At 42.1% G+C, this 23,457-nt stretch overlaps 1 protein-coding gene and 1 long non-coding RNA gene across 2 annotated transcripts in view; one reads left to right on the top strand and one right to left on the bottom strand.

The window, feature by feature from the left end:
* The window catches only part of LOC115020844 (mannosyl-oligosaccharide 1,2-alpha-mannosidase IA), a 161,101-nt gene extending 153,794 nt beyond the window's left edge, over positions 1 to 7,307 (top strand). Inside the window, 4 exon segments of the mRNA XM_029450856.1 lie at positions 1,266 to 1,485; positions 3,854 to 4,026; positions 4,983 to 5,098; positions 5,746 to 7,307. Coding sequence (XP_029306716.1) covers positions 1,266 to 1,485; positions 3,854 to 4,026; positions 4,983 to 5,098; positions 5,746 to 5,887 — 651 coding nt within the window. The 3' untranslated portion in view covers positions 5,888 to 7,307.
* Positions 7,308 to 7,746: 439 nt separating this feature from the next.
* The window catches only part of LOC115020847 (uncharacterized), a 74,842-nt gene continuing 59,131 nt past the window's right edge, over positions 7,747 to 23,457 (bottom strand). The window contains exon 3 of the long non-coding RNA XR_003833684.1: positions 7,747 to 8,205. This is a non-coding gene — a long non-coding RNA (uncharacterized LOC115020847). The remainder of the gene's footprint in view (positions 8,206 to 23,457) is intronic.

Raw genomic sequence — 23,457 nt, 5'->3', positions numbered from 1 at the left:
CCCTCCGGCGAAGATTACAGTATTACAGACAATAGCTTCATATTGCCATTGATATTTCCTCAGTTTTCATCCAAGGGTCAAGCCAGAGGCATGACTGCTAATTGCAGACTCTCCTTGTCCCCAGTGACTCGGTATTTAAATGGGCGAGGACCGCCACGCTATCAGATTAAGTCATATAGTGCGTGTTTGTGCAGAGATCTAAGGTGAAGGCTCAGCACAACTCATTATCTTTGGCATTCAACTAAAAGTAGACTAATTAAAACAATGTTGAATGAGAGAACATTTTCCAATTATGCTTTGCCATGATTACTGCTAACAACAGATAATTAGTCTCAGCCCTCGAGAAAAAAAACATATTCTTTTCAGAGAACATGGTGTTTATAAGCTTTCATATTATACACATTAGTTTGTTTAGTCATTAGCAGGTTTCATCTTCATCGTCCCTCATTTAGAATGAAAGGTTTCTCATACAGTATTGCAGCAGTGGTGGGAGGGAACTGGGAAGAAGTCACAATCACAAAGTATATCCCACACCACATATCAAATGTTCTTTTTTTATTTTTAAGCTCATCCTGAAAGAGCTGTTAAAAGAAATAACGAACTGATTGCTGAGGGGATTTGTGCTCAAACCTGTGCTCAAATGCAAAATGAGCATCAGACAGAATGAATAAGAGGGAAACTGAATCTCATGTGAAGTCTTTCTGTCGTATAAAACATAAAGCACTGTGCAGCTGTAAATAGGCAGAAATGCACAAAACCTAACTTTGCAGATTTGGCTGAAAAAGAAAGTAGAGATGTCATTCTCCGATAAAGAAATCTCACTTGTTCTTCTGCCTCTTCTTTCCTTTTTTTGATCATTTATTAAAGGATACTGGACGTATTCTTCACAGAGTATCGGATGAAATCCCTCAGAGGCTCGCCTTCGTATACATAATTAAACATATAAATGCAGACAATTACAGTGTAGCAGACTTGTTGGACTCATCCCCCGTGTGTGAGGATTGTTCACGTACAGGCCTTTTATAAAAGTCGCTGTACAGATACTCCAATTGGGAATTTGGGAAGTTGTCGGCTCAAAACTAGTGTGTGTGTGTGTGTGGGTGTGTGTGTGTGTGGGTGGTGTGTTTGCTGGCTTCACTGCGGCACAGTTCGGTCGTGGTGGTTATTGGATCGGTTAATTTCACACTAGCTTCCATTGTACCAATATAAAAGTAAAGCCCACTTAAGAAAACGCTATTTTAAACTGACTGTGTGTGTTGCTGCAGGCGATTGAAGCCAACCTGGTGCAGAAGTCCCCCGGTGGTCTCACCTACATGGCCGAGTGGAGGGGAGGGATCCTGGACCACAAGATGGGCCACCTGGCCTGCTTCTCCGGGGGCATGATCGGCATCGGGGCCGACGACGGAGCGCCGGAGAAGAGGCAACACTACCTGGACCTGGCTGCAGAGATCACGCACACATGCCACGAGAGCTACACGCGCTCAGGTGAGAGGTCGGAGTGTGCGGAGACGCTTTGAGAGGCTGCACAATACTTTCAGTTCAGGAGGCTGAGATTCTGACCCAACACATCAGCAGAAATGATTGGCAGGGTCAGAACCAGAGAGAAGTGTCTTGTGAACATCCTGAAGTCTTGCTTCCCATCGTCTGAAACTTGAACTAATAAGTAATTTCTATTTGGTGTTCATGCTCTTTGTATTTTAGACGTAGTACATCCTGGCTATTATTCATTAAGAAAGGCCACGCTTCATCACTGTTGTGCTACACTATATCTGTCTTGTTAGGAGACGTTCTGGTGGCATTCAGAGTAGGAAAATCCCAAGTCTAGGAGAGCCACGTTGTAAATGAAATAGGCCTCGAGCGTTTTAATGAGTGAAAAAGAGAATTGTTCTCGGTGGCTTCACCTCAACAGAGAGACGACAGGCCTAATAAGGAGCAGCGAAGAATTAAAGTCCTCGAGTATTCTCCAACATCTCTCAGCTGTAGGCAGCAGCAGACATGGAGGTGTCTGTAAGCGTGTTACATACTGATAAATACTTTCTGCTGTAATTCAGGAGAAAAGGAGAAAATAGAGTTCAAGTAGAGACAGATTGTGATAAGAAGCCGAGTCCACAGGTAAATGGACTGCGGCTCGGACCTATACATGAGAAGAGTTGCTTGAGATGAACCAGGAGAGGAATGCAAGAGGATGAAACAAGAGTAGTTTCTGCCTGTGTTTGATCTCTTCTCCTCCCTCGTCTCTTTTACAATAATCTCCTCTGCTAATTTCAAGCTCTTTCCCCCACCCCCCCCCCCCTTCACTGTTGGGTGGGCTGTAAGGATTCATCCTCAAGTGTTCACTCGCCTTCGCTTCTCCAGTAAGATAATGTGACTCGCCACATAACAGCTTCCTTGATACGCTTTGAATACTTTTGATATGCACGCCCATGAAAACACTTCTCTGGCTCTCTCGTTCACCGCCATCCACCAGGTTTCTCTTCGCTCATTAAAAGGGGACTCGATGGTGCTTGGCTCAGCTCTACGGATTAGCCGTCTGCAGGAAACAGAGAGAGAAGTGAGGTTTGCTATTTCATGTGTGGAAAAAGTGGTTTGCTATTTGGCTGTGTCTTAAATACGGATGCCATAAAGACTCTCCTGCTGCTGCTCCTTGGGATCCCTGCTAACTTCACAGCAATGGAAAATGGGGAACTCATGGGGAGCAGCAGGAAGATGAAGAGGTTATTGGAAACAGTGGTAATAGACTTTTAATGCTCAGCTTTGTGCGTTTCTACTATTGAGATGCGCGACATGATGTACTATAGAGCGAGACTGACAGCATGCGTCCCCTAGAGCTGTCACTTCTTATATCACTACTGTTCAAAACCAGGGAAACAGTAAATATTTGATCTCTATACATTAATGTTCAGCAGGTGACAGTGAGACCGGGGGTTTGCCTGGCTGAACGTACTTGTGTTCTGAGGCAAAAGGCAGATGGATAACGTAGTTGAGACCAAACTGTGGCATCAACGGTTGCTATTCAGCTCCCGAAGGATGTCAAAACAAATCCTGAGACAAACTTCTAAATTGGGTTTAACACAGACGTGCTATTCATCTGATGTGTTGTCTGCGGCGCCGGTTACCGATGATCCTCTGCTGAATTAGCGTTAGCACAGCATCACAAGCACCGTCTGCACGGAGAAGCATTCAAAGCAGGCAGGACGCAGGCCAGAAGTGAAGGATGTAACGCAAAGTGTTTCCGTCAGAGAGGAGCTGTGGAGGTGCAAAGTCAAGAGTTTGTCAAGACGATAGTTAAAAGGTACCATGTTGAGTCTGCGAGCGCTGTGGACGAGGTCGTTGATGATGGTCCCCCGTGTTGCATTAAATGTAGTAATGCGCCAAGAAGGGAGCAAACAAAGGCATGGACGTGAACAATGCTGGATTTTAAATATATAATATAAATAGTTGGTTAGATCTCAAGAACACACAGAATGTGTTTTGGTGAGTGAGTTATAATGTGTGTTACACATTAAAGATTTAATGAAAACATAAATCTCTATATAAGATGCAGACCTTTACGTTACACCTACACGTCCGCATACGTCATGACACATTACAATTTCCACTTCCAGTGCCTTTCTGAGATGTTGCCATGCCGATGCACCTGAACTGACCTTGGCAGGAATGGATTCCTTTGTGCTGAGTCATGAATAAAGTCTCCTCGCCATGCAGTCTTGAATAGTGATAGAAATATGAGAGCACGAATAAGCGATGATGTTCATTGACGTGCAAAAAAAAAAAAGAATGAAAAACATTTAGTGTGCTTTTGATTTGTTAAGATTTAGAAATTGATTGCAGATCTGTTTTCTGTCTCCATCAGCAACCAAACTGGGACCTGAGGCGTTCAGATTTGACGGCAGTGTTGAAGCCACAGCGACCAGGCTGAGTGACAGATATTACATCCTACGACCAGAAGTCATCGAGAGCTACATGTACATGTGGAGGCTGACCCACGACCCCAAGTACAGAGAGTGGGGTTGGGAGGCTGTCGAGGTGAGACACAACGACACAGCGCACTCCTCAAAGATCTTTAAAAATCTTATCTTCTGACAAAAGATCTTCTGGTATGTGTGGGGATGTTCCCTGATCAAGCAAACAAATGATGTCACGTTATATGTAAGAGGGAGATACAGTACAGTATAATTTTACTGTCAGGAGTAGGAGTAGCTTTGACTTGGATTTTATAAATTGTACTCGCCTTTTAATGTCAAGCCCCTTTAACACCCTCAATTACCCTCCGCCAGCTTCCTTGATAGTGTGTGGTACTATACATTAGCTGCTAGATCAAGCAAGCGCAGTAGCAGGAGGTGAAGGTTGTGTAGGGAGCACCATTAGTAACGTGGCCAACAGACAGGACATTAGCTTTAGTAAACTGTAGAGGGCTGCATGATAGATTTAGCATTAATTTAGTGCACGCAGAAGTGGAGGGATCAGGACGAGTTTGACGGGCCTTTAATTATCGGGCACAAAGGTTGAAAGCGGCGCACAATGCTTCTCTTCAAGAACATCAAACATTAACACGTCGGGGTCTTTGTTAATTAGCACATATAAGCCAGCCCTTTGTAGCAGGGGTGATAATGTGCTAATCCGCTTGGCTAGCTCAGCCACTCTCCATTAGCCCTTGTCAGATGTAGCGTTGCTCGGGCTTTCATTTTGGGGCTCGACATGTTCCAGCATCATTTCCTTCAGGTGTACGCGGACGCACTGTTTTGCAGTAAAGGATTTTCATTTTATGTGCCGCCATATATCACAGTGCAGAAGAGGGGGAGGGGGGGGGGGAGGGGGGGGAGCTGATTAAGTGGGTGAATACATAAACATGAATACATTAATGAAGTAGTATTGATTCAATTTGTACAATCGTGCTGGCAAGTGCGAGAAGTGGCCATAACTTTGTCCGAGAGATGCATCTAAACCCCCCCCCCTCCCACCCCTTCTCCTCCTCCCGTCAGGCCCTGGAGCAGCACTGCAGGGTGGAGTTTGGCTTCTCGGGGATCCGTGACGTTTACACCATGACAGCCAGCCACGATAACATGCAGCAGAGCTTCTTCCTCTCAGAGACACTCAAGTAAGTCCTGTTTCCTCACCACATCTGGCAAATGGCAGAAACCATCAAATATATCTATATCTATATATATATACACATATATATATATATATATATATATAGAAAAATGGATGCCGACCGTGTGCATCCTCACCATTTGTGGGTCACTAAGCGACAAAAGCGTCACATGACAGCGGGGAGACGATAAAGAGCCTTTTTATCCTGAGGACGGGGGCATATTCAGGTCAGCAGTCTCCAGAATGTGCTGCTGCCTCTCCCAGTGCTGCACCGTCCCTAATGTGCATCCACTTTCAAACTGAAGGGACTAATCGTGACTAAGAAATCTTCGTGTGTGAATAATTTAGTGACGCTAGATTGAGCTGGCAAAGTATTCTTACAGGACACATGTGGGGGACAAGGTTTTCATTTTATACTTTGATAACTTCGATTACTAGATTGAGATAAATAAATATTTTGATCCCCGGAATTCAATTTACAAGCTACTCAGCAGTATATAATACTCTCTTCTTCAGTGACAACATGCTGCTTCCTGGAGCGAGAGGGCAACGTTTGGCTTGTCTGATTAGAAACTACAGAAAGCAGAAGTAATGTTTTCAACGAGTCCAGATTCAGATTAAGTTAAATGGCCGTGTCTCCCGTTTGCACAGGTATCTGTACCTGCTCTTCTCCGACGACGACCTTCTCTCGCTGGAGGACTGGGTCTTCAATACGGAAGCCCACCCGCTGCCCATCATCCGCGAGAGCTGCATGCAGGACATGGCAACACAGGCTAAGACAGTCTCCGAATAAGACTGAACCCGAGACGTGCACAGTTCATGTGCACACTCACACAGTCACACAAATATTGCAAAACACCGATTTCAATGCAGGTTCGGAGTCTTTTCAGGAGCGTGTCATGGACTCTCAATTCCTTTCCAGTGAAGGATGTTGTCGTTTTACGCTGTGATTGTATATCCTTTCGCCGGGGTTACTTCCTGCTGGCACTTCTTTTTTGTGGACAATCAAGACAAACATGACTTTCATGAAAAGAGCACCTTTTTCTTTCCTTCTTTCCTCTGTGAGGAAATCAGTATAACTTGCAGACCCAAATGTAATGGGAGAGGGGTTGAAGTATGGGCCATATTGTTAGAAAGAGAGAGTTTTGCTCTTTGAGTTCGTTGTTTTGTTAAGTGATGAATGATTTCCTTTTATCTCATCATTGCATTTGTTCCTTTGTGAGTACACTCTTTGACCAAAGGTTTCTTTGCATTTCTATTTCCCTCTTTTTCCAGTAATGTGTTCTTAGTGAGATTTGACAGGAAGTGACATTTACAACAAGGATTGAATTGTAATGAATATTGATTAATGTACAGACAAACATGAAATGTGATTCTCGGATCCACTTCCAAACTAATGTTGATGTCATGTTTCTTACTGAAACAAGCTTGAATGAATTTCCTAAAAGTTTGGGGGTGTCAGGAAAGTGGCCGTGTCTTATGCATCCAGGGACCATTGTTTTTGTTTTGTTTTGTTTTGTTTTTTTTAAATGATGTTGGGTTGAGTTTCCTCTGTATGCTTGGGTTATTTTGTGAACAGGACAAAGCTTTCTCAGTCCTCTCAGCCTTTCAACTCAAAGTAACAAATGGAGTACTGTCAGTTCTGTAGCTGTGACACACACACACACAGACACAGACACACACACACACACACACACACACACACACACACACACAGAGAGACACATTTGCTCGCCAGGCTCCAAAATGGGTTTTCCTGTTTCTGTTGTAGTTCTTCTGCTTCACCCTGCCTTTACATGTGAATCCATACGGCTGCCAATACTGACGTTAACGGCTGCGAGCCACAGAGCGGAGGCGAGTTTTCATTTCCATCACTGCTGTCCTGCACAGTTGTGGAGCGAATGTGCTGTACATACAGACGAGAGTGAGTGACCCCCCCCCCACCCCCTGTATGAGCTTGTCTTGATTTGACTTTTTCTTTTTTTTTCTAAACTTCAAGTGGTTATTTTTTTCTGGGTTCTCTTTTTGATTTGCTTCCCTCAGGTGTTTCAGTAAAAAAAAAAACTAAAAAAGTTCTTACTTTAAGTCTAGTTATTGCTGATATTAATTATTGTTATTACTTATTCTTACTGTTTGATTTAACTTTCATTGTTGAATATTTTCAAATACTGATAAAAAAAAAAGACCTGTGCAACTTTGTACATTTAAAACAATCACAGTTGTTGTGTGTTTCTTTTAATCAGCCTTGACTCTGTGGTATATTTGACTATTTGCTCTGTGCAGTGAGTTTGAAGGAAACGACCTGCAGTGGCTAACAAAAAGGAAAGAAACTCGACTAATGTGCTGCTTACATTTGTTTCGACATTTGCTTCCAGAAAGTTCATTACAGATTTAATTGAAGGGGGACGTCTCAGGGTTGTGGAAAGAAAATGACTAATGGGCTTTAGCCATTGCGCCTCTCACACGGTGTCGGGCCAACAAAGCAAGATTTAATACCTTCCTCCCCGACTCTACCTTCCTCCCCTGAATCCTAATTTCAGTGCGATAGCTTGAGGTGATTTTTCATTTGCTTTAAATAGAATCAGCGTGCGTTATCGACGGGATTGACATTTAATAGTCATTTTAAAAAACATGGTACTTAAATGTCATGGATCGAGAGACATTAATCTTACCGTCACCTTAAAACAGGACTAATGCAACCGTGTGTGAGTTTAAGTACTAAGTCTAAATGTTATCCAAGTGGAGGCCTGCGGGACAATTAGTCCCTTCAGCTAAAGCGTGATAGTTAAAAGAAAAGAATATGTAAACGGGGACAATTTGTACACATAAATGTGAGGATCGCTGTCCGTTTTAATGCAGCTGAGACAAATAGTGAAGGACAACACGACAGATAATCTGCTCCTCCTCTAGTTGTTTCTTTTTCCCTTCACTGCTCCCACAGTCCCCAACAAGCCGAGCAGGAGCGGCTGAAACAGACGTGTCGATGGCTGTTGTCTGACCCGGCAAGATCTTTCGACGATGTGTATCGAAGTGGGGAAGAGCCGTCGCTATCTCTCTGCTGCAGTCGTCCTCCAGCTGTCCCGAGCAGGGCGGCAGTTCTACAGGGAAGAACTGGCAGTTCGTGGAGATCTGGTTCAAATATGACTTCATTTTAAAAACACCTTCGACTCGCACCTTTAACACCTACTCACATTTTGACTGCCCAGTGATCGAGGAGGAACAATAAAACGTTGTTTTCAAGCCGGGCAAAGAAAACAAAGCAAAAGCAGTACGTGGGATATTAAATCTTCACTTTACACTTCTGTTGGGTCCAGTTAGATATCACTCTGTGACTATGTTACTATGAGCTGCATCGAATACACGCTGCTGTTGCTGACAGTAAAGGTACTACAGACTAAAGCCTCATATTGCTACAATAAAATACACATTTTCTGTGACTGATATTAGGAAAGTAAAAAATGCCAGAGTTGGATAAGCAATACAGATGCACACTAACTTTACTTCCGTACTGCCTACAGTGCAGACACTTTAAAGGGATTTTTTGAAGTAGGTTTGTATGAGGTACTTATGTGTACCGCACGGAAGCTAAGCCTTGTACTGCTGAGGCAGCAGCAGCGAAATGTATCGAAGCCACTTAAAAGAAAAGGCCCACCTGAAATACTCTATATCTGTTCACATGCACAGAATACTTTATTCTACGGCGCTACCTTGAATTCAGACGGCTCTTTCCAACGGGGAACTGAAGCCGCTATATACATGTACTGTACGTCTATGCTCTTGCCACCAGACTCCATTGACAAATACTTTTACCTCACACAACACGGGGGCCGCAGGTCCTACGGCCGTTTGTGTTATTGTGTGACTTTGGTTAGTTAAGTTGTAGCAATATTCTAAATATAGCCTATACTTGAACTGATCCACAGCAGTACATTGCTGTTTTTGTTTGTTTGTTTTAGCTCTTGTCGTACTTTACTCTCTTTCTCCCAACGGGGGTGATTTAAAGGCACCAAACACTCAACATATTAAGATATTTAAATGAATTACAGGCTGATTGTTTGTGATCCAGCATGTTCTTGGTACTGTGAGGTAAAGCTAAGATAAGAGTCCAAACTAAATGTTCCTTTTAAAAGAAAAAGAAGACGCATTTTTCATATCCGACAGGAGGAAAAGAAAACGCCAGAGCGCAAGTAGCAGAGGATTAAGATACAAGTCAGCTTTTCTTTGTCTTCCTCGGTGACAAAAACATTGAAGTGACAGGTTCAGTCTCCTTATCCTCTACCTTAAACCCACCTGCCGCCACCTTTGGATGGAATCAAAGAGTTTGCTTCAAAATCCCTGAGATGTATTCTGGGACAACAATGTCATCGCAAACGATTTTAAAACAAACACCATGTCTCGCCTGAAATGTCACGATCTGACAGGGAACAAGTTAGAAAATAACTTTTAAAAACTACTTCAGAGAGTCGGACGTCTCGTGGAGTTATGTTGTTGTTATTTCAGGTACTGAACGTCTCATTTATCGGAATGAGGTCCTTTAAATTAAGACTTCTCCACGTTCTCTTCTTTTCCTCCCTCGCAGGTCTTTGTCAGCACAATTTCATGGTTTGTTAAACATTATTTTCTCTCAGGACTGCTGGTACAAAAAAGAAAGAAGGAAGGTGACGCTACCACCGGTAACAAGTTAGCTTAGCTTAGCATAAAGACTGGAAACGGGGGGGAAACAGCTAGCCTAGCTCCGTCACAAAGTAACAAAATACCAGCTCCTCTAAAGTTCACTAATTAACACGATATATCTCGTTCGTCTAATTCCTACATGACACGTTGTGTTATTCAAAGGTCATGTGACAAACTGGTTCTTGGCACAACTATATATTGATTTCTTTTGTTATTGTCTTTTATATGTATGTTATGGCACAATTAAAGGAATTGGAGGGCAAGAATATCCCTACATGTACTTGTATAACCAGTATTTGAGTAATAAACATTGGTGAGCTTCACGGGGGTTATTTCACTAGATGTAAATGTGTGGCGCGCTCCTCACACAAGCTTTAGACCGGCCGTACACACGCGTTCAACTGAGATAGCTGCTGGTGAAATGATAAAGTGGACATGAAGGCAAGATGTAATTTTAACTTTAACTTTACTAATAATAATAATAATACTACTGTAGGTTGTATCAGGAGCCACCTGCAGACGAGACGGGTCATGTTATTCACACTCAGGTAAAAGACGGTGGATTGTATGTCAGTGTTTAAACTTTACGTCAACACTTATCTGAATCTGGAAAAGGATGCGTCATTGTGGTTTCACTCTTTAGCAGCTTTACATTGAACTCCCTCCCTTCAGCAGGCCGAGGACAGAGAGATATAAATGAATTTGTTCTGTACAATGAACTGGAAATGGAATATTTTTTATTTAGCGGGGGACTCATTCATGAGTTCCTTCTTTGTTTATGTTTTCTGGGAAATGAGAGCCTGAGGGTTGCTTTAAACAAACTAAAATAAGTCTCTTAGATGCAGACAAATTGTTTTTTTTTGGGGGGGAAAACCCTGAAAAGCAGCACAGATGATGCATTTGTAAGTGGAGAGAGATACTGTATTCAGTACTCAGTGTTTCCCATAACATGTAATATTAATATATTGGACTAGCACAAAGATTGATGATTGGATAATCCAGACAATACATAACCCCCCCCCCCCCCCCCTGCTGCTTTGTCCCCTGCTATTATCCCTTTTTTTGATTATTAAAACTTTAATGTGATCATTAACCAGATTCTGATTTAGGGAAATGATACTAGTCCAGACATTCTGTCATTTAATATTCATATTCAATTATACCTACTAATTAGATAACTAATAGCAATGCTAGAAGCCTATCTTTCCAGTCATGAATCTTTATCAAATGTTATAAATGCTGAGAACGACGTGTCATAGTGAGTTTCTAGATGTTCCCCTGTGTGCCAGAGGTCGCGCTAACCGAATATCTTCCGTCATTGACGGATCAATCTGAAGGCCGCTCGTCATTTTGACGGATTAAAACTCTGAGTGAGGGATCTATGGTGACTTTAAGTCACTCACAGCTCCTCTCTGCGAGGAGACGCGGCGCTGCAGGAGCGCAGAGATCACAAAGATGGTTTTCTGCGATGCTGCTCGTGCTCCACCAACATGCTGCTTTAAAGTGTTATGCAACAGTCAGACTGTCACACCAGTAACGTCCCCTGATGCGCATGTCCCATAAATGTACATGTGTTTATGTTTTAACTGACAAATGCTGCACAACATAGCGCAGTTTCTCCAGTCCAACATGGAGGATGTCAGCTTAACAGTAGCCAGTCTGACTAATCAATAACATTTAGAGCCAATTTACTAAATTACATTCGTATTATTTTTTGGCACATTAACCAGGCATACATATGGCATATTAAGTATTCATCATAAATACTTTGAATGAGTACTTGTTGCTATCATTGTGACATGAGCCGTTTTCTACCAGCATGATGGACAGGGAATTTCCTCACTATAATCCATCTTGGGATAGTCTGATATGACGACGTGTGTATTATTACACCTGATAGCCGGTATAAAACAAACAAAAATAGGTGCATGCTGCTGGATTAGATATGCTGGCTAATGCCACAATGATAGCAACAGGTGCTCATTCAAAGTACGGGGAGTAATACATAATATGTCACGTGGTTAATGTTCCGAAACGTTTATATAGCCTAATGTGCGATCGCCTTCTGCTATTAAACATGGCAACATAATACAAATGTTGCTTATTTAGTCAGACTGGCTACGATGCACGAGAGAGATTTAACTTTACACAATGTTTTATGAGAAACACACATCGGGGGATGTTACTGGTTTGACATTCTGACGGTGGCATATCACAAATGGTGTATGCCGGTGGAACGCTAGCGGCATATGCCAGTGAACCATAATGGCATACCATTAGCCACTTTTCAACCTTGGGGTCACTCGGATTTGTTTAAGGTGTGGCAGCAGAGCGCCGCGGGTTCAGCACAACATTAACACGGCCATGAGAAGTCGTCCGCTCGAAGACAAAGACACAAAAACTACTTCTGTAAAATTGCATTGATCATATTTGCCTGTTTAGCCACAATGTTCGCAGTGTTTTTAGATTCCTCCGCTGTCGCTTCATCTGCTTCGTGTGTGTTGAAATGAAAAGTGACAAGTCGGTGTCTCTGTCCATCTTTATTCTCCATGCCTATATAAATGCAGATTTCTAAAAGCTTGTTCTGTATATTAATTAGTTGAAAATGTAAATGACCAAATGGCAATTAAATGGCTATTAAATATGCCTTATTATCATAAAATAAAAAAAGACGGGTGATAATAGATTATGACGGAAATCTTACGACCGAGAAAGTGTAACGCCGCCGCCGATGTGTGCACTGAACAGATGCCTCAGACAAAGTGCTGTGCAGCTCCAGCGTGTGCTGTCAGACCGTCCTGTGCCACTCTGCACTGCCAACACTTGAAGGTCTGCCAGGCCGGCCTCATCTGCTGCCCCAAACACCTTGTTAGCGCCTGGAAGGCAACACAACTGTATAATCAGCTGATAATACTTCTAAAAATAACACAGCAGCTCGGGGGTCAGCAGGAGGAGGGCGGAGAATCGACAGGTAGACAGCATGCATGTATCCATAAAAACATCATTCTGTGATGTTGTATTTAGGAGCCTCGTGCTTCAGGCTTTTTGAATGAAGGTCACATTGGAGGTTTGTACACAAAGCGAGCACGAGCGAGAAGATGGAGCTGCGTTTAAATGTAATAGAGTTTAAGCCAGCGGTGCTCTATGAGGCGGTACTTTGGCACTGTGGTGAGCTAAATGCTAACATCCACATGCTAACATGCTGATGAGAATGCACACATGGGCTGTAATGTGAAGTCTTCAACAGGGGGTCCGCAAAATCTTTGTTTGTTTTTGTTTTTTCAACTAATTTAAATGTCTTTAAATACACACTAACATGAAGCCAACATATTGTCACCCTGCCACCCTGCACATGTTTAAAATAAAAACATGAATATATGAACTTGTGTATTAATTTAATAGCTTAGTATTGAATGCACAATAACAAGGGTAGCTATGTTTATGCCCCGTTTAATATAAAACACATTAATATACAATATATATATATATATAGTAGGGGGTCCCTGCTCCATCTCTCCATCAGTTTGGGGGTCCTCTGCCTGAAAGACGTTGAAGACCCCTGCTTTAAACAATCTATTGAAATTGTTATTACAGGAAGTTTATGTTTATGACATAAATATGTAACAATACTTGTGATGCTGAGTGATAAATAGCACTATTTTAAAGCACCCATGTTGATTTTGCCGTCTGTACGGAACGATTGTTCTGTGGCGGCCCACCCTACTCGTCAATTAAGTGTTTTTAATGTTCAAAGGCATTGAGGAGCCTCGTGAGTGATCTAACCTAGAATCCTGATCAAAGCTAATGCTAATTGTTACGGTTCCCACTGTCATAAATATTCATTTGTCAACACGGCCTAGCGTCTGTGACACGCCACTTACTGATCCCTGCAGAGTTACAGCGTTGATGATGCCTGGATCTGTTAGGAACTCTGCTTTAGGTGAAATAATTCATTAACTCACTTTTGGTGCGGGTTTGGCCAATCTTACCGATATCTGTCTTTATTGCAGCCAAAGCAAAATAGTGGATAGTTCCCACAGTGAGGTTCTTACTTTATTGTGAAGACTGTGTTTCTGGAAAGGCACATTGTACCGGCACAAAGGCACAGATGGGTTTTTCAATTTCATTTATTTTCATCCTTTGAGCCCCGTGAATGAAGTGCCATTCCTCTCGATTGTACTGCGGTGACAGCGGAGTCTCAGCGGCTAAAATCTCAAAACCTCTGAAAGTAAAAAACAAAACTCTCTGCATAGTTTGTGATTTCTGTAAACGAAACCCCTTAAGGAGACATCAGGAGTTCGTTATCTACAGCTAAACAAACACTGTTCCACTGTGGGCTTCTTGCACACTCGCAGTGCTTGACCTCTGCATTGATAAGACTTGTCACGTGGCAGCAAAGTGCATTCTGGGTAGGGCTGGGCAAAAATGTAATATGATCAAAGTCAGTTAAATTAAACTTTTCTTGTCTTAATCTGATTATTGTGTGCATGCATGTAAAGTGTATAGCTGAACATGTGTTTATCTATGTTTGATTTCTCTTGAAACGGTTATGATCATTTTGCACTAAAGTTCTTTTCACACAGGAGTAACGTATAGAAAAATAGGAAATGCATGTATTGAATTACCAGAAAACATGCTATATCGTGATATTTCATCCTTAAGATATGATTTTTAGGTACATTAATTGTGCTGATAGGGGCATATTTTGCAGACTGCAGGTGCACGTGTTTAACACAAGTGTTAATGCAGGGTGTGTAAGTGGGTAACAGGTTTCTGCTGGTAAACAACTATGATTAGTTTTTGCACATATGGGAGAATATTGGCTTCCACTGCAGCACAGGTGTGCAGACATTGTTTCTGCCTTGATCATGATGTTCTGAAGGCTGAGGGCTGTTTGTTTAGCGTTTGTGTTGTTGAAGCCCAATCTGTCGTTCAGAAACCTGCATTTTCGATTGTGACTGCGTCTCAATGATATGCGTTTTGATTCCCAACAGATACAGATCCTCAGAATTTGTCACCATCTCGAATATAAAAGCTGTTCACAGGATATTTTATTCGAAATGACTTCTAGACAAGCAGAAGTTTACGTCACAGTAGTGGAAAAAAACAATTGGATTGCATTTTGTTTGTTAGTTTGGAGTTTTTCCAGAATGCAGATGAACTGACGTGTTCTCTCATCGTTTTATACAACTGGAAGCAATTACATGTTATCTGTGTTAACAAAGATACAGTATGCTAATGTGGGAGAGAGTGTAAACTGTGAAGCAGGGAAATGTACACTGAGTGCAGCAAAGCCACAAAACATCACAATCTACCTCAGAAATGAGTCCACTCGAGCAATAAATCAGATCTTAAACAAGCGAGAGTTCCCCAAACAATTCAATCATTTCTGCTTGAAAAACTGAGCTGCCCTCCGACCTCGCCCACTGAAGCTGAAACATTCAGGAGTATAGCCTCTGCTAGCTCTTCTCTACCTCATATAAATGGTGTCTCTTCCTGCGTACTCCATGTTTTAGCCTTTATTTAATAGTGCTTCTCTTTGTTTACTGCATTACTTTACAGACACATTCACACCTGGGAGCTGCTCAACACTACAGAGGCTTCCTATTGGACGCTAGAAACGGGGGTTCATAAAAGGCAGTTTTTTTTTTTTAAAGATGTATTTTGTGAATGCAAATGTTATCATGTTTCCTCTTTACCACTACAGGGGACCTACATTCCTTGAGGAAGTACGAGGCCTGGTCGGCAGTGCCAGGACCACACTTGGGTATGCCAAGTGTGTGACACAGGCAGCGGGCATCACGCCAATCCACGCTGAGCCTCCAAGCTGTCTGCACTCCTTCACGGCTGTGGCAGTATGATGAAAGAAATACATTTACATTAATCATGTCCCTATGCTTCTCCAAGGATTCTCCCTTTCTGCTGTCCCTCTCTCTGCACTAAGAAATAAGAACATCCGAGACGTCGCTAATTAGGCGCGAACAGATTTAGACAAGAGCTATTTTAAAGTTTGCGGTCGTTAAGGGGCTGCTCTCCCCAGAAACACAACAACTGTAGGGGATTAGATTCAGTCAGCTAAAGGACACAAGATAGAACGATAAGTGCAGATGTAATGGTACAACACTACAGTAGGAGCAGCGATACTGTAGCAGTTGCATAGAAGATACATAAGATGCTGCAATAATGAAATACTTGACATGTTTTATTTTAACTTCCTTCATTCATTGCAGAGAGATTATACGTGTTAGCAGAGGAGCAATACGTTCAACTTGGATTGGCTGCTTGTCTGTAGCGTTTGCCAATTGATTATCATTGACTTTATTAATTAGAGCTACCAAATGACTGCAGCGTGCTTCCGCTTCACACTCTGAGATGGTGAGCGGAGGATCGTCAGAGGGACCATCAGCACCGTGAAATACAGCAACATAATGAAGTTATCTTGTGCATCCACCAAACAGGCATTATAGGTTTTTAATGTTGGTGTAATCACTTGATCGTTATCATAACAGCCTCAGCGTAACGGGGAGTTCATCCTACTTCACGTCTGAAATCACAGCTGAGGTTTGATTCTTTCGATGAATTTCAAATGATTATAACCGACCTCTGGAAGGACGCGTCTGCAGCGGAGCACACAGCTGCTGCTTGTTTTGTTGCACATATTTGCTTTGCTCTTGCTGTTGAGCATGTATGCACTACTTTTTAGGATTTACCTAAATTGATTATTCAATTGGCAGAAAACGACTTTGGAACTACGTACTATCAGACGTCCTCTGGTTACAGCTTCTCAGATGTGAGGCGGCTTTATATCGTTGTAAATGATGATGTAATGAAGACGTCACGTTGGGTTCTTGTAAAGGTCACTATTTATTTTTACATTTGATAGACGAAACTGATCGAGGGATCGCGAATACAATTGTCAGATTAAACAATGGATATAGTTGTAGTCTGAGTAGTTATACCGTAGAAACTGCTCACCATTGGAATCCATTATAATTGACTGAATTCAAAATGACCACGGCTGCTGTTTTCTCTCATAATCAAAAGACTTCATTTAAAATTGGAGGATGTAAAAGACCTTCAAACCTTAGACATGTAAAGTGATATTCAAGAGGTCTCCGTTAGTCTCCACACTAGATGCGATTGAAGTCCTCTGTATGTAGAAGACAGGCTGTGTCTTTTAAAACAAATGTTCCAGAGCCTATACTTCTAATACTTCTACACAGATTGAATTATTGATCCGACCAGGATCGTCTTTGTGTCCACTTGGACTAAAGCACATTTGGTAATGAAATGGGGGAAGATCTATACTGCTGTACATGCCTCTCTAACTTGAGATGTCTCTTCCTGTTACGCTACATTACTGTGTATACTGATGACTCTTGGATCCTTTACAGGAACATCATCCATCCATCCATTATCTACCGCTTATCCGGGGTCGGGTCGCGGGGGCAGCAGCTCCAGTAAGGAACTCCAATCTTCCCTTCTCCGGGCCACATCCTCCAGCTCCGACTGGGGGATCCCGAGGCGTTCCCAGTGAGGAGATATAATCTCTCCACCGAGTCCTGGGTCTTCCCCGGGGTCTCCTCCCAGCTGGACGTGCCTGGAACACCTCCCTCGGGACGCGCCCAGGTAACAATGGCATCATGTTGGATTTAAATATGCCATCTGAGTGCCGTCAGCAGACATGAGTCTCTGTGTTTTCCAAGGATACACTACTTCTTTTTGAAATATGTACATTTAAATAGAGATCGGCATCCCGGGTGCACGGATGATTGAACCATGTTTTCTCTGACTCTGCCCTTAACCAAGCAAATCTATATTTCAACTGGATATCCAGAGGAGACAGAAGCTGAAATAGCTTTATAGGCAAAAGCCAAAAGCAAATCATCCTCACACACTCGATACATAATCACCTTTCAGTTCTCTTTTATGGTTTTTAATGTTCCAATTTTCCTTTATCTGTTGAATTTTGCCCCCTTTAGCCTTCAGTTGATTAGCTGCTAAGTACTTGAGTAATATCCAGGCCTGTGCGTCTGAAGTATACGTGCAGTAGGTCATAATATCTACAAAGACCTTCCATATCTTTTTGAAATACAGTCATAAACAGCACAAGTCTAATTATCCATGTGGTCTGCAGAGAGCCTGCAATGACTCAAGTCCACGTCGTTTTTTGGAGGAAGGAAAGAAACATTATTGTTTACTCTGAATCAGCAAATAAAAAGATTTTGATGACCACCAGCCCACGCTCACATCTTGATAATTGCCAATGAAGTCATTTCCATAAATAATGGCTCCTGTTTATTGTAGAGGGCCGATCTGTCACACGAGAGTGATCTCACAGTGGCTTTGAGTGATGGCACTTATGGGCTTATATGGAAATACTGAAGATCAGTTCTGCAGCTCATAACACACCTATAATCTCAACACGTAAAATATCCTCTTCAGCTCAGGCTTACAACAAACATCAAAGTATTTCAGCCACATTATCAGCGCTTTAGAGGCGACGCCGCTCTGTGAGTAGCCCACTTACAGACATTCATGGTCCTCAGAGGATGAAGACGACCTATTTCTTTAGTAAATAAAGTCGATCGGAACAACTTTTTGTACAGAAATTCATTTCCCCCTCAAGAGGAGTTGGAATAACTTTGTTGAGCCCTTTAAATCTAGTAAAACTGGATATTAAAAACATAGTTTTAATTAGTCCAAAGCTCACATGTTCATACGCTCACCTGCTAAACTGAGATGGCGATAATGATAAACATTACACGTGTAAAACATGTTCGCATGCTCAAAGCAAATGATCCATTTTGCCGGAGTATAGCCTCGCATAGCAGCTAGAGCGATTGCAGACACTTCCCACAAGCCATCAGGACTCTGAACACATGCCGGGAGCAGCCGCTCATGTAAGCCGGCGGCGACTGTTAAAATGACAAACATTGCTGACAGCCGTCACTGCGTAACGCTAATTCTGTTGAGTTGGCTACACCTGTTATTTCCATGTGTCAGATACATATTTATTAAACTATGATTATCGGATTGGATTCAGATCGGGGCAAAACAAACGTAATCTGTTCATAAATTCTTCTCAAGACTCAAGTTAGCTACATTATTTTCTATTCTTGTATTCTTCTACTCTAGCTGCTGCCCTGCCGACAGAGACCTAAACGCTCATGATTAACACACATCGTAGATTTAACAGACAGAATGCTTCGATAAATATGCCAATATGCTGTCTGCTGCAAACAATTACATCAAAATATATTACGCATCAGATCCAAAAGCCTCACTTTGATGCCTAAAGGCTGAACACTGTCATGTTCATACACCACTACGTGTCAGCACAGACGTTCCCAAAACACTGTTCCTAGGATCGCCTGATCTGGACGCTCTCAAGGACGATATTTAGCAGTCAATTAAGCAATGATATGCTCCATTTGACTGCTGACCGTAATGTCCCCCACTGTTTTCTGCTTCAGTACCCGCTGTGTCTCACTAATCTTCATAGAGTTTATGATTTAATATTGTTGTAACGCCAAAATGACTGTTCCCAGTATTTGCAAAAAGACTTCAGTGCATGTCCAAGTTGCGATAATGTCGTATTTGAACTTCTTCACACTGAAGAAAGCGTTGAAGTTAAGAACAAAAGTGTTCTGAGACTGAAAACATCATTAAGAAGTGGGATTGGATGTAAACTCTGATTACATTTAAATGCACTGTTCTAATTACAATGCTCCTTGATGTTACCCTCAAATGAAGTAGAATTAAAACATGACAGCATTAAAATGTAATCGTTAAACTTGCACAGAAGTGCTTTGTGAGTTCCTTGTTATTAACAGATTAGGATGTCACCATCAGCCTTACATCTATTTACATATATATGGCTTCACATATTACTCTCTGCTCCTGTAACATCATGTCGTCTGTGGTAGTTTATTAAAACGTGTACATTACTTTACAATGTGCACGTTTTCTGTTGCCGGTGGGGTCTCATGACATGATGCGAGCTGCCTAATTGAGCTTTAAGATGCAGGACATGGGTTTTGACTTTGATGAGATGCCGCCTCGGGCCGAGAGTCACTTAATTATATCTTCATAAACCAACTAAATTCTAATACTGTTCCCTGATGACGAGCGTTTAGCAATGACTCGTGGCGCTCCAACAGGTATGTGTGACTGAGTAGTCAGTTACATAGCAAGTACCTCTTAGGCACGGTTGGCTTCACCTGCATCTCAAGGAATGGATAATTATTTAGAGTCCCATTAATCAGGTGGGTTTGAAGTACAGTGTAGAGATGTCATGCGTGCCTCCACCACTCGACAGAAGTCATTTAACTTCAGTTTAATCTCTTACTTCAGTTTAAGAATAAAACACCGTCGGTGCTGTTTCTCCTAAAATACAGTTTCCAAAGTTTTATTTAAATTCATTATAATGTTTAAATTACAGCACAAGAAATATTGACAAAAAACTAATTATAACATTATGTGTTATTAACTTGCTAATTACAATATATTGATATATTTCTTTAATCAAAAAATGTAGCTCCACTGTCAGAGCAGTGTAACTGTAACACGGAGCAATAAGCACATTTCCCATTAACCGCCCTGCACTGATGCAGCGTTGTTGTTGGATTGCAGTGACACGTGATTAATGAAAATATAATGAAAAATGTGCATTAAAACAAAAAGGGACATAAACGCAATCATTGTTTCTACCAGAACAATAAAAAACCAGTCGGCTAACACTGTGGCCGTGGCTCTCAAACCCCCAGAATAATCAGGATATTTAAAGACAATTCCCCCGTCTCAAACATCTTATTTTAAATATGTGATCTGGTGACCCCCCCCAGAAATGATCTTGCGACCCCCTTGTTGGGGTTTGGGACCCACGGGTTGAAACCTCTGCTGTACAGCACCAGATGTTTTTAAGTGTTATTAAAATACAACACTTGAGTATTTAAGTGTAATAGTGTAAAACAAATGTTTTTATTCCACGTGTCTGCCCTACGCTCACTTGTCACACAGTGTGACACCGCTGCTATTTATCACACGCAAATCAGTGTCATCTGAGAACTTGATGAACACACACACACGCACACACACACACACACACACACACAGGATGCAGACGTATCATTATAGTCTGAACATGTGGATCACCAGTGTGGCGGTCGGGTCAATCGGAAGACAAAAAGGCACGATTGGGACGTGGAGTTGAGAGTTAATGTTTGCCTTCATAGTGCTCTCTTCTCGGCTGATGCGGTTTGAACCTCGACATGTCATCAATCCCCCCCCCCCCTGAGAGACCAGATAGATGGCTGGCATGTGAGAGTACAGGCTCAGAAGAAAGAGTGAAGGCAACACCTTCACAATAATGATGGAGACATAACTTACGGGATGAAGGATGGAGTCTAGCCTCGACTGTAATCCTCCCAGAGGGTGTTTACCTTCGCAACCAAGGATCCACGTTTCAATCCTCGCTCTTTGTGCGGATGCAATTATGATTAATGGTGTCGTTTGAAAACATCAGTGCCATGTGCAGGTAGACTGGGGACCCACGGGTTAGTACATTAGAATTAATTACTTCCTTCGACTTCACGCTTCTTTTTGCTTTTCTTTATTTCAGCCATTTGTCTCCTGTTTGTATAACTGGATCTTTTTTTAATTTGTAACTAACATTTAATAAGAATTATTTCTATAAAAAAAACTGATCACAGAAAGACTTTAACGTGATTTATAAAAAAGTGTCAAGACTGGTAAATAATATATAATGTTATTGTTGTTGTTTTACTACAAATATATTTATAAAACATCACAATTCCTTTTAGCTGATTGAAAAATATTCTTAAATAAACCCACAAAGTCGAGTGAACACCCCCCCAGGGGTAATTATACTCCATTCACAGCAGAGAACTACTTTGGGTCTGTTCTTCCTCTGTTTATACAAATGGTTGTTTATAGGAGAGAGACAGGTTGTCTTCTTATCTTGAGTTCAGCATCAGTTCGTACCTCTGTCTCCTGCTGTTACCGAGCAGTATCCCCCCCCCCCCATCAACATACATACATACATAGATACAGAAGGTCACAAAACGTCATGCACGTACATGCTCCAGATTAGCAATAAAAACAATGTGCAATGCACGTGTAATCTACAGACACTTTTTTACAAAGCTTTGATTTCCTCTCGACATGCGACTTCTTTGAAAACATTAAGCGGAAACAGGAACGACACTTTGTCAACACCACAACTTCTGCATCAAGGCACGAGATGAAAGAGGCCCACGAGGAGCCGCTGGATTGTGCTTTTTGCCTTTTGATTTTCGCCTCCATCTCTATCTGTTACTCTTCTACTTCCCCGGTCACTGAGGTTACACACACTGAATATAAATTAGTAACTATGCTTTCATTAATAATACATTTATTAAATTGGATTATAGTGTACAAAACATCAGAAAAATATTTCCAATGCTCATCACAATCTTCAAATTACTTATTTTGTCAGAGCAACGGACTAAAACTGTCGACTGACTAATGGATTAATCGTTGCGGCTCTAACAGACATGATAACCACCGTGTTGAGGCCACAGGAGGCTCTCTCCTGTGATGGAGGGTAAGCGTTCACAGTCAGGGCTAAGTCTATACGTTTAGAGACCGTACAGAATAAATGGAAAGATGAAGAGCGAATGCATCAAGTCAAGCGTTCACCATAAGACTTCAAAAGGCTTCAAGTGGAGAGAAAGAGTCTTATTCTGAACCTGGAGGAGGGTTTAGAGTAAAATAAGGTCATCTATTAGTTCCTGGTTCATTTTGAATTTGTCCAAGACACAAACAGCACCTACAGATAAAAGTGTCAACGTCAGCAAAACCAAGGAGCCGATTGTGGATTACAGGAAGCAACGGAGAGGGGGACACGCCCCCATCAGCATCAACGGGACTACGGTGGAGAGAGTCTGCAGCTTCAGGTTCCTCAGGGTTCACATCAGTGACCTGCACTCATCACACCAGCGTCATCTCCAAGACCGGCTGCATCACGGCCTGGTGCGGCAGCTGCACCGCTCCCTTGACCGTACGACTCTACAGAGGGTGAACGCTGCTCAGCACATCACCAGACCTCTACACCCGGCGGTGCAGGAAGAAGGCACACAGGATCATTAAAGACACCCATCACCCCGGCAACAACCGCAGCATCCGGGCCAAGACCACCAGACTCCGGGTCAGTTTTATCCCACAGGCCGTACGACTGTCGAACTCCTGAGCTCAGTGAAGAGTCACTACACACATCTGTTTACGGTACACACATCTGTTTACGGTACACACATCTGTTTAAGGTACACACAACACACATCTGTTTACACTACACACATCTGTTTACGGTACACACACCTGTTTACACTACACACCTGTTTACACTACACACACCTGTTTACACTACACACAACACACATCTGTTTACGGTACACACATCTGTTTACGGTACACACATCTGTTTACGGTACACACATCTGTTTACGGTACACACATCTGTTTACACTACACACACCTGTTTACACTACACACAACACACATCTGTTTACACTACACACACCTGTTACACTACACACATCTGTTTACACTACACACACCTGTTACACTACACACACCTGTTTACACTACACACATCTGTTTAAGGTACACACAACACACATCTGTTTA

This window comes from Cottoperca gobio, chromosome 16, assembly GCF_900634415.1.
Source record: "Cottoperca gobio chromosome 16, fCotGob3.1, whole genome shotgun sequence".
NCBI classification, from domain to species: domain Eukaryota; kingdom Metazoa; phylum Chordata; class Actinopteri; order Perciformes; family Bovichtidae; genus Cottoperca; species Cottoperca gobio.
The sequence above is the reverse complement of the archived record's forward strand: the minus strand, read 5'-3'. Positions and strand labels throughout refer to the sequence as shown.